This window comes from Tiliqua scincoides, chromosome 2, assembly GCF_035046505.1.
Source record: "Tiliqua scincoides isolate rTilSci1 chromosome 2, rTilSci1.hap2, whole genome shotgun sequence".
Lineage (NCBI taxonomy): Eukaryota > Metazoa > Chordata > Lepidosauria > Squamata > Scincidae > Tiliqua > Tiliqua scincoides.
Genome location: NC_089822.1, coordinates 94558027 through 94570428, shown reverse-complemented (window position 1 = coordinate 94570428; position 12402 = coordinate 94558027). Strand labels below are relative to the sequence as shown.

Here is a 12402-nt window from a genome sequence, read left to right as displayed (position 1 = left end):
ACCATGTATGAAAACAAGTGTCCTTATATGAATCTACTGCCATAACAGCTCCAAAGGGCTGTTGAGCACTAGGAGAAGATTTTGACTGAAGTTCCAACACTGACAGAATTAATCAGATACCAGGAAGGATGAGAGTAAGGAAAAAGGGTGTACATGGGTTCAAATTGCTTCTCTTCCTGCCTAACAGCATTAGCTTCAGAAGCCTTTCACAAAACTAGTGTATTATTGAGGGGAGTAGAGGAATAACTAGAGGTCTGTGTTTACAGTGAGAAAGATAGGATTACAGCCTAAGGGCCCACTCCTATCCAACTTTTCAGCACTGATACAGCCACAATACAGTCCTGAGGGGAACAAATATTCCCTTACCTTGAGGAGGCCTCTACGAGCATCCTCCGACTGCAAGATGCAGCCTGACATGACTGCATCAGAACAGGAAAATTGGATAGGATTGGGCTTTAAGACTTACTCACAATTGGCTTATTTTTGAGTAAAATAACACCATTTTCAAACACCTCTAGGCATAACCTGAGTCTGGGAGCCCAGCTCACCTTTTCCAGCTTCTGCTCAGTGTGAAAAATCCTCTCACTCCAGTCAAGCTCTCAGATTGTGAGAACTACTAGCACAGCCATAGTCAGCTGCATTCAAGGTTTTCTGGATGGGGTCATAAGGAATGAAACACATTTTTTAAAAAGCCAAATCCATTTAGATTGAGAAGTACACTTCTGGCCAAGCCCAGTTCTTTTGCCCATCAATGCAGATGAAAGGATGCTAGTTCTTAATGTGATCAGTTAAATGAGATGTCAGATTTCATACCTAACGTTCATCACACTTCTTTTTCAGTTCTGGATCAAAAGAGGTCATCCTAAATCATTCTGGATCTCTGGTTTCTTTTTCCCACAAGGGTTCTTGACTGGTAAATATTGTTAAGAATAAATATAAACTGATGTTGAAATATGAAACAAATATTTTCTGAGAGTTAGGAAATAATTTGGGTTTTTTAAGAGATTGTAGGTTACATAGGGCCTACATTTAATACCTGAAATTAGAATATCAGGCAATATCACAAGCTGTAAACCAAGAGCCCTACGTGCACATGGACTCCCCAGTGCCAGCTCAGGTGTTGGAGTGATGCAAGCATTGGGGAATCCTTTCCTTTCAGTGTTTGTCAGTAGAAAAGCCTGTTAAGCAGATTGTACTACTGATCTGACCTAGAGTTAATATCTGGCTTTTGGTGTCCAGGACTGTAGCATCCAAGTCACTCTATTAGCCCAATCCTATAGGGCTCATTATGACAGAGGAACATCAGTGGCCACTTTGGAGCTGCCACTACAAATGGCGGCAGCAGCCTAACTGCTGAGCTAGCAACCTGCTCCAAATCACAAGCCAGCACAAGGGTGGATTGTGGACAGGCAAAACCTAATTATCCACAAATTTTTTACCTGTGTTTTTATCTCAATGTGATGAGAAGGGCCCTTTCAACTAAGGAAAAAAAAGTCCTTTAACAATAACCTTGTTAGTGTGAGAGAGGTAAGCCAGCTGACAATCTATCAATCTTTCTTTCTCCAGGCACTTAGAAAGGTTTCACTCCGAGACAAGTGAAGGGAAGTTTCACTTCCCCTTCCCCTTGAGCATGGGGAAAAAAAATGATAATCACTTTGCTCTGGGCAAAGGGCGGGGTCGCTTGCCTTGGAGTGAAACCTTTCTAAGCTCCTGGAATGAGACTGATTGATGGGTTGTCTGCCTAATGACTCTGTCTTAACATCACAAAGGTCAACAAGGTTGTTTTTAAATCTCCTAGCAAAGGGACATTGTTTTTTAAATGGATTTGCTTTAATGCAATTTTTGCGATCCACTTGAGTTCTGGAAATGGAACTCTTGCGAATGATGAGAATCAACCTGTATTTATTATTTCAGCTGGTTGACTGAAAGCTGTAAGTCACGCTGGTGCCTTGTGATGAAAAAGCAATTAGTAAAAATCATAAAAGAAGATATTTCTTAATATGAACAAGAGTGACAATGTGACAAATGAGATGTTAAAACAGTAAATTCCAAATAGGTTTTAGCTTCCATATGTAACTAAACAGATAGAGGATATTAATAAAATATAGTGGTACCTGCTAGATAAAAACATGCAAGAAATAAAGCCATACTCTTCGTATAGAAGGGTTTATTAAAAAGTGGGAGTTGGGACTCCTAAGTGCTATTGATTTTAATGTGAGTGCATGTGTAACTTGGTGTCTCTCATTAAGATCAATGGTACCTGAAAAAATGCTGATCTTTTGGATCAGATCAGAACCATTTTCTTGTATGATTTTTGGTGGCATTTTTGTATGCTGGAAATATGTCCATTTTGTATTTTTCAGGAACTCTTCAGAATCATGCTCGAAAGTATAACTTACCAATTGATGAGCTTAGTTTCAGTTATAATGTCATCCCTGTCTACCGAGACCAACTTCATGTTGCAGAAGCTGCAAAGCTGTGTCCGTTTGGAATGGAATTGCCAATTGATGTAGAGGTACTTCCTCTGTTTGTGATCAACACTGGGGTGCTCAGCAAGAAATGCTGTACACAGTATCTCTTGAAATATCCATTAGCATTTTAACAAAACAAACAGCATTCATTCAGTATTACGTCAAATTTCTATTATTCTTTCTTGCCATATATCACAAGAATATGTATTCATATGATTTGACTAGATATCATTGTCATTAGATGATTTGATCAGTTTTGATTGTTCTGTTCATTTGTGTTAGTGTCATTTTGTTCACTTCTTCCTGTATCTTGCAGCTCCCCACTCCTGAAGATGGTGTGCTGGTCCATGGGATGTTTATGGATGCCAGTCGCTGGAATGACGAAGACATGGTCATAGAAGATGCCTTGCCAAGGCAAATGAATGCAGTGCTGCCAGTAGTGCATTTTGAGCCCCATCAAAATTATGAACCAGACCCATCATTATATCATGCACCACTCTATAAAACATCCGCCAGAGCAGGGACATTATCCACCACAGGTAATTTGTTCCTTTAAAATTATATATATCCTGTCAATGCCATTAATCATTTCATACATAACATGAAAAACCTTTTGTGTATGGACAGCCCACCCATGAACACATCTGAACTGATACAAAAAGACATGCCTTTAAGGGTATAATTTCTTAGGGCACAATTAGATATCTGAATTGGCACTGGAAATTATGAGCAAAAGCAGAAATTGCTTGGGGTAAGTGCCCCAGGGGGGTGGAATGCTGAGATGTTGAGTCAGTTGTTTGGAAACTGGATTTCAAATTACCTTCCCATAGCTGCTATAGAGTAGGAAAGCCTGAAAAATAATATAGTCTTACAAGCAGGCTTTGAATAATGTCATGAAAGAGAGAACAAGGGATAACCAGGATGTAGAATTAGTTGTTTGGAAAAATGGATTTCAAATGAACAACTGCCTCAATTTTCTAAGGGACAGAAGCTGCCAAGGCACCCATCATGCTTGCTGATTAATTTACAAAATAAAGAGAAAGGACTGAAATAAATGGGTGAAAGAGGAGTGATTCAAAAGTAGATTTCAGCAGAACCCCCCTGCTAGAGGGAAGCTGCCCCCACTCACCTGATCTCAAATAGGCATCCTCTAAATAGTAGACTGGAAGAACAAGGAATAATTTGGAATGGGGTGGTGGATCAGTGCTCGAAACTGGATTTCAAATTACAGCTCCAATCAAAGCCAAGGCAAGCCCCTCTAAACCTAAGCACTTCAAAACACAGTATCACAAACCTGAATTATTGAACACGTTAGCTAGAATGTACCTAAGTTCAAGAGCTGTGCATGTATATTTTCCCCTGCACTTTCTCTCCACGCTCTATCCTTACTGCTGCTAACCAGGAGAAGGGAAAACAAAAAGGGGAGGAGATCCAAACAGAGCAAATGGCTTGCTGCTCACTCCAAACAAACATATCAATTGGCTGTGGTTCATTATAAATGCTGAATTGATCAAAACGGGTTCAGTTTGTTGCACTGCCTCATTCAATCCAACTCTGCAGATAATTACACGCTCCTACTTTGCCCCTTGGGCAGCACTGCAGTCAAAATTGCAACACCAGGTACTCAAATCATAGTATAGAGGCTGCTTGGGAATAGGATGGATCCCACAACCACCAGGGGACTCAGAATATGTAATTGGGTTGTTTAAAAGGACTTTGGAGCACCCTACAAGCAATTCCCAAAAACAGTACAGCTAAAGTGAAAATATGTACATTACAGTTGTTCTCAATAGAAAAGCTAATGACTGCAGAGAAGGTGGTCAGTAGTCCACAGACTACTGTTCCAACAAGTAATAGTGAACAATCTGCCAAAAGATCCAATGAGGAAATCCTCCTGGCTCCCTGGTTCAGTGATGAACAATTTTTCTAGTGAAAGGTCTGGAAAGGGATTCTGGTGTATGCATACAATAGCCCTGAATCTGAAATTCAGACAAGTCCAACTACAGAGCAGTCATGCTAGTACCACAGATTTTTAAGGTACAGAAAAATTTTGAATGTATCTGTATGCCTTGAGATTACTCCTTTTAAATCACAGATTTATTGGGTGGGAATGTGTGATTTTTAAAACTTTTTAATTTAACTTGGATTTTTTAACTTCTAACAAATTGATTAGTTTATTTCTCCAGGCAGGCTTGTTTTGCAAATTGCAGGCCCACTTAGTGAGTTTGTTACCTGTATTGTGTATCCTCACATGTTCACTGAGCTCCCATTGTCAGATTGAAGGACAGATCTCCAAGCATACAGACCTCCTCTCCTTTCCACAAAGTTAGCCAGGATCAGGAAAAGCTCATTATGTCAGTGGGAAAGGGCTGTTGAGATCCATTATTCAGGTTGCACTGACTTAACGAGATGGCAGAGTTTTATGCTTTACTTATTCTACATGTCATTGTCTTAATATGTACTGTAATTTAATGAGCTATAGTATACCAGCTTGAGAGCCTGTGAGAGCCTGTGGGGATTCTCACCAGCTTGAGAGAGCCTGTGGGGATTCTCACCTGCTTGAGAGCCCATGGGGATTAACATAAGGTAACATAACGTAACAACTTTCTCCATACTTTTTGAACTAGGTCATTCTACAAATTTTGTGGTTACCGTCCTACTGCCTTCAAGTAGGCCAAGTGACTATTGGATTTCCAAAGGATCTGCATTGCTTTGCCAGCTGAATGAATAAATTGGGACATGATTGCTGCCCACCACCAGAATGCCTGTATTGCCAATCACAAGGTCGTGGCATTTTGTCAATGTCATGGTATTGGTATGCTGTATAACCACATTGTCAGAAAGCCATTTTTCGCTTCCTGTCAGTTTTTAAAATTTGCGTTAGACTTTATAAACAAGTTAGATGTAGTGTTCATTTTCCTTTGCTTTCCTTTACTTGTCATTTATTCATCTACTGCTCCTATGCAACAGTGATACTATAGGGGTAGTTTGTTTTTTTTTTAGTGTATGTGCACGTTTTACAAAGAAACATGCTTTGCATTAAAATGATTACTTGTGAATTCTACGTTGTAAGCTTTTATATCCCACTTTCTAAGTGAATGCAAATTGCATATAATGGGAAAAGATTCTCAGGAAAAAAAATTGACAGCCAACTTTTCAGTTGCCAATTCTGTTTTATCTGTAAATTTTAAGCAATAAATGCTTCTCAAAAAAAAGCATGTGGTTATTTTTAGACAAGAAGTGGTTCCTTTTCTCCATCCTCCAAATGGCAGCTTGGCAGCTTGCAAAACCTTTTCTCAGAGTGAAAAAAATGGGATGAAAACACACATCTGATGCAAAGCCATGTGATGTAGACAGAATATCTGGCTTGGTTGTGCATTCAGGTACGCAACAGAATACGCTTTGGATTTCTGCCCATTTCCCAACTGAAAGGGCAATTCTACTGTATAAGCCTGCTTTTATAAATGCAATGCAGTGGGCCTTCTAAGAAATTAGGACAGCCAATGTTAGAGTGATGATTTAAGGAAATTGGAAGTGTGCACAGATAAACACAAAGGCAAGAGTAGTAGTGTGCAGCCATAGCACTTGAGCTAAGGAAAGGAAACAAGTACCTCTATGATCCACATGTCATTTTACCTGATGTTTCTGTTATAATCCATATCGTAGAAAAACTGAACATGTTTGGACACTGAAAACTTTTTTAGCTTATTAGAAAATGTATGTTGCATTAACTTGACATGATTGGCTACAGAAGTATTTCAGACTGTCACCGTGATAATAAAAGCTAAAACTTGCCATTTATTTGGCAAACTGCAACTAACAATATCATTCAAGGCTAACTAAATAACAGTATAATTCAAGTGTTACATTAGCATAGATGAAATCAGTGGTAAGCAAAGAGCCAAAACAAAAATGACACATTTAGCAAATAACATGTTTTTAGGAAGGCTTTACCAATGCAGTAAAATGTTCACGAGTGTTTCCCCAATAGTACGTATACTGTTTACTTGATAATACATATACTGTACATCTGGTCTAATACTCATGACACAAGTACAGAGAGATGACACTGTTTAAGAAACAAGTAACAGAGTCAGGTCTTTAATCCTGTACCTATCACTAACATTGGAAGGGAAGACAACTGGGTGTCGATGCTCCTTCCAACTCCTTTCCCCTATTGAGATCAGCACAGAAAATATACCTCCTCATTTTGAATCATATTGTTTAGCAAAATCAGTGGTATCATCAATTCATAATCTCTATGAATAGAGATTATGAATTGATAAGTAGGGTTTTTTCCTGTTCATTTCTGAGATCTTTATGTAAAATCTTTTGAAACAGCTTCGATAAAATTTGGAGCCGACATTAGTATTGTGAGCGTGCAGATGATGGCGAAGAGTGAAAATGCCACAAGGCATAGTCTGTCTATGACGGCAGCTGCAAACTTCCATTCACTACAGATTTCTTCACCTTCATCTTGTTTTCGGAAACGGGCTGCAATGAACTGAACTTCTTCCAAGATTTTCACAATCACTGGAATAGTATCCATTAAAGCTTTCCTCTGAATAACTTCAGTGTCTTCAGGGGAAGAACCAGGGCCCTTTCCACCCTTGTTGCCTGCATCACTGTTCCATGGACAGCAGGGGTTTTCTGTGGTGTGATAGCTGTAGGTTACGTTGCCATTGCTCGATTCATGTCCTGGTAAGATGTTCATTTCCACACTGCTGACACTTGATTGGTGCCTAGAGTGGCTGTATTTGCAAGAAAGTGGCCTTATGCTCTCCCCAGGTTTTTTCATTCTCAAAAACCAAGCACACCAATTCAGCAAAACAACACGGACCTGAAAAACAGAGAAACTGTCAATGAGATTCATAGAAGATTTGAATGACTAATTTTAGAAGTACTAACTGAAACAAAGAAAATATGTTTCTTGAAAAGATCTCACTTTTCTGAAAGTTTCCATATGAGGTATCTGAAATCACTACTATTTAGGGCAGTAGTTCCCAAACTGATGAGTTGTGACCCTCCAGCCTGAGAAGCAGGCTTGGAAGGCCACAGGTGGCCTCTCTGGGCCTCAGAACACTTCTGGATGCATCCGGAGAGGTTCCAGTAGCATCCAGAGGTCTTGTGAAGTACAAGTGACTCTTTTTGGTGACTCTTTATGTAATGTAGTTAACGTTGTCTCAGGTAGATTGTTTGAGGAATCTTATGCTTTGTAGAGAATCAGATAGATTAAGATGGATCCTTATCTTCAGCCTCAAGAGAAATTAGATTCATTTGCCACCTATCAGCTGAATTGTGTCAACTAAAGAAAGATGTAAATAAGGACCCAACCTTAAATCTGAACTAATTCAAATCAATAGTTTTAACAATGACCCAAAGTAGAGCCTAAACTCAATATTGCAATGCAGCTTCGTGTGACCTTCATGCAATTGCTCCTCCTCAATGTCTTCTCTGCACCCTTAGCAGCAGGTGATTTGCAGTGCAGGAAGGGATGCTTCAACTTTTCTGTAGCAGCCAGTTTTCACTTGGAACTCCCACTGAGTGGCCCCACCACTCAAGCTGCATATTTGCAAAACAAACACAGATATGGAAAGCAAGGGGGCACTTGAGGGGGAGTTTCAGGGAGAAATGGGGTGCTAAGGGAAGGGTTCACACCCCATTTGATCTGATCCAACAGGATTCTTCTTATTTCACACAGTAAGAATCTGTTAGTATGGCTAAACAGCTGTGGTTTCCTTCACAGTGATTTCAGCAGTAGCTAATAAAGCTATTTCTTCTGCTTATGAATAAGAGAGGTAAGCATCATTTGACAAAGCTCAACACTTAGCAAACAGTGTTCAGCTCCTGAACTTTCAGAATCCATCTATGACTTTAAAGTGAACACTATAACAGGCAAATATCTAGGAGCTAATACTTAGATTCCCAAATAGGTCTCCTACAGTGACATGTAATAAAGAGATACCAAATGGAATAATTCGTACTACTTCTGCCTACAGCTTTCTATTGCAGCATAATGTTCAGCTCCCAAGACATTAATAGACCACAAAAACCAGCTTATGTTCCCCAGTGATGAATTTTTAATGTTAAAAAATTATTTAATATAGAAAGTTCACACATGAATGGGATGAAGCAACTGTTGGAGCAACAGCACAGTGTGAGTGAATTGCTTGTTATTATGTATATAATTAAAGGTAGCAGTAGCTTGCAGAGTTGAAAAGAGAAAGAAGCAAAAATCACAACCCTAAGGAGTGTGTTTGTCTCATGACCCTGAAATGTCAAGGCTGGTTTTCACTTTTCAATAGGAACAGATTTACCACCCTGGCCTCTATTTTTAAGGGGTCTCAAAATGTTGAAAGACAAACCTCTGGCCCAGGGCAAAAGATTCCATTGAATTAAATCCTCCTAATAAATGAGGGTACAATCCCATCAACTTTGAGTGCTTTGATTCCAGTGGGGTTGGAAAGATGCAACACATTTCAAATCTCTCTCAAAATAAAAATGGTCATCACAACCAGATGTTTAGCACACATAACAAGACATTTGCTATATACTGTATTGCAATATTCTATTTAGTGCTGAAATGAACAGGGAAAAAGAAATTTCCTCTCATCCTCAATGTTTCAAATATGAAAATGCATATTTTGAATTCATTCCACATCCTGGTGTGTGGGTTGCATATGTGGTAGGGTCTGTTAATTGAAGACCTCAATTTTTAAAATGACATAAGTCTTCATAGACTCAAAGCTAGAGCTGCTCCATGAAGGAACTATCAATAGACTCGTTTTCCACAATGTTTATATATGGCAGTGTTATTCAAACTGTGAGGCACAGCTCTTTAGGGCAGCGCCAGGAACTCAAAGGGGAGGCGCGGGATGGCCTCTTGCAGTGATACAGTCACACCCCTGGGCAGAATACGAGCTGTCTTCTGCCCATCATCTGCACTTTTTTTTTAAGGCAGAAGAAACAGAAGTTTAAAGCAGAAGAAACACCCCGCCCTCCCTCAACTCCAAGGCTGCCACCTTCTGTGTTCACTGCATGTTGTTTCCAAAGCTCATCTGGCAAGTACCAAGCATGCTCAGCTTGCAGTCCTTAACCCTCGCTGATCCTTGTCTGGTTGGTTCCTAGTTCCCGGTCTGGGATCGTTTCTCATCAAAGTGAAATCTCTCTTTTCAAACCCCTCCCTCTTCCACTTCCCCCTTTCAATCCCCAAACCTTCCCGCTTTCCTCCCCCTCACCAAATAAAACGCTTCCTATTTCACCAGTCACCAGGGGTCTTAAAGTTGTTTCCATACAGTTGGCAAAGGGGGGGGGGAGAGAGAGAGAGAGCGAAGCACACTTTACTTGGCCAGGAGCAGAAATAGGGTACTGTTTTTAAAGTGATTTATTAATCTTGTTGTTTGACTGAAGAGGAAAGGCTGCATTTTTAAAGTGATGAATCTTGCTATTTGAAGGGAATACTTATCAGCCATTGATGAAGTGATTGCCAGCCCAATCCTATCCACACTTCCCTGGGAATAAGCCCCATTGACTCTAATGGGACTTACTTCTGAGTAGGCATGTGTAGGATTGGGCTGTGCATATCCTAGTATAGGAGACAAATCCGCTTCCTAACCAAACCCTTATCAGCTCTGATATATTTTCATGGTCTATTTTTGTTTTCCCCACCAGCTGCTGAAAAAATTTAATTTCATTAAATTAATAAAGGGTTCAATCCTATCCAAGGAGAATGGGAGAAATGACTAGTTGGATTGGGGTCCACAGGGGTGTGTGTGTGTAATGTTGGTCAGACTGGTTGTTCACAAAGTTCATTTGATAAAATAATTCTATTGGTGTGCTTACGAAGTTTAAAAAAATGAGTCCTCCTGGACCAGATAAAATCTACCTGCTCCAGCGTCCTCTCTTCAACAGTGATCAGCAGCTGATCATTTATAAAGCATGTATATTGCTGTGTATTAACAATATATTTTTAAGATCTGCATTTAATTAATGATATGATTAATATAATTAATATTAATATAGTTAATATATTTAATATTATATTATAATAAATATAATATTATAATATATTTAATATAGTTAATATTTCTGGCCACTTCCTGTTTAATGATGTCATTTCCAGCCCTCAGGAACATGATGGGGAGTCATGGCCAACAGCCACGGGGGTCAAGGGAGCCACTGGCCGGAAAAGTTTGAGTACCATTGATATATGGTATATCAGTTGAGCTCCCCAGGATAATTTAAATTAGACATAATTTAAAAATTAGACATAATTGCCTATATTAACAAATGTATGCATTCTTAACGTAACACAGATTCATAAAGTAACACAGCACCAAATAGCCTTTCAATCTTTTTCAAATTACTAAAGTAGAAAAGTCCCAAAGAGCAGAGATATCTTTCAAAAGTGTATTTCCTTTGGAGTAGATCTATTCCACTATACTATGCAGTGGTTCCTGTTTTCAATATAATCTGAAAAAATAATTGAGCCTAATCTTACTGATTCCTTCCCTGCCTTCCTGGAACCTAATCAAATGTGTGCATTTAACCATAAACAATATATTCCAGGAACTTTTTAACCAATCTTCTATACTGGGTCTTACATTTTCATTTCTTTGCCATTTCACTTCTAGCCATTATAACTGAAGTGTCAATCATTTCTTGATCCATGTGTATGAAGTCAGATATATATCCTAAAAAGAACCTTACAGGAGACACAGGCAAAGATTAAGATGTTATCAATCTAATAATTTCCATAATTCCTCTTCAAAATCTCTAAATTTCACCACTAGGTATGTTATCATTCACTCTTTCAGCTATGTAACATCATCATATATCTGTTAATCCTGAATTGCTTAGCTTAACTGGAGTGAAGAACCAGTTATAAAGACTCTTATAATGGTCTTCTATCTGATTGAGTTTCTATAGTGTGCCTGACCTTGTTCGAGAAACCCTGCTTTCCATTTTTTTATCTGCAATTTTCTCTAAAGAGGCACTGTTCCATCTTCTTTTCACCTTTTGAATTTTTCTTTGCCTTCCTATTTTTATGGGAATCTCATATAGTCTACCAGAGATTTTTGAAATGGCATGAAATTTCTATTAGCATTATACTATCGTATCAAATAAGTTGCTAAAAAGAAGCCTTCTTTGAAAATATAGAAGGAGGCAAGATCTAATACTGCCCACAGCTTCAGTGGAAGCCCTTTAAACCAAGCAGTCATCTTACATATGCATGTTTCACAAATGAAATTAGCTCTGCAATTAAAAGAGAAAAATTATTTTCATAACTCTTTTGCAGAAATGACTGTACTATGCAACTTGCAAATTCAAAAACTTAATGAATTTCACCTCCAGCATACCACTTATATTTTTCTTAAATCCTACAATGCTGAAGGCTCAAAGCTTTAAGATTAAGGCTTTATAATGCTTTGGGGATTTTAATATGTCAAATAGCTTTAAAAATTCATTTTTAAAAACACACAAGGACCCCAATCACTGGGAAACACACTCAAATGGGTGTTGTACAATATATGCATTTTCCAGGCTGAAAGTCCCATCTAAGAATTGTGGCAATATTATTTAGAGTTGGAGGAAGTGGGAAGAGAGGGGCTGAATCCAACCCTCTGCTCTTCAATCTCTATTCTGATAATTATATCCTGGGCTGGACCTTCCCAATTCCAGCTAATATGCATTAAGCACCCATTTAAATGCCTGTTTCCCCCATATGATCAGGACAGTATATCTTAGAACAGCCCCACATACATCAATATCATGGAGAACAATAGATAAATATTTCAATTAATTAGCTACTAATGCTGAAAGTCCATTGCAAGCTCAGGTAAATCTTATGCTGGTAAATCTAGAATGTCACTATTTAAATAGCGGCATTTTATTTTGGGAGTGCTGACCTCTGCCTCTGTTATCTAAAAAA

The 12402-nt window shown here is 38.7% G+C and overlaps 2 protein-coding genes across 2 annotated transcripts in view; one reads left to right on the top strand and one right to left on the bottom strand.

The window, feature by feature from the left end:
- DNAH6 (dynein axonemal heavy chain 6) overlaps positions 1–5202 on the top strand; it is a 192545-nt gene extending 187343 nt beyond the window's left edge. Inside the window, exons 74-77 of the mRNA XM_066618431.1 lie at positions 841–913; positions 2364–2515; positions 2788–3010; positions 5099–5202. Coding sequence (XP_066474528.1) covers positions 841–913; positions 2364–2515; positions 2788–3010; positions 5099–5202 — 552 coding nt within the window. The remainder of the gene's footprint in view (positions 1–840; positions 914–2363; positions 2516–2787; positions 3011–5098) is intronic.
- Positions 5203–6772: 1570 nt separating this feature from the next.
- LOC136640827 (neuronal acetylcholine receptor subunit alpha-7-like) overlaps positions 6773–12402 on the bottom strand; it is a 106213-nt gene continuing 100583 nt past the window's right edge. Inside the window, exon 10 of the mRNA XM_066616176.1 lies at positions 6773–7311. Within this exon, the coding sequence (XP_066472273.1) occupies positions 6790–7311 (522 nt within the window). The 3' untranslated portion in view covers positions 6773–6789. The remainder of the gene's footprint in view (positions 7312–12402) is intronic.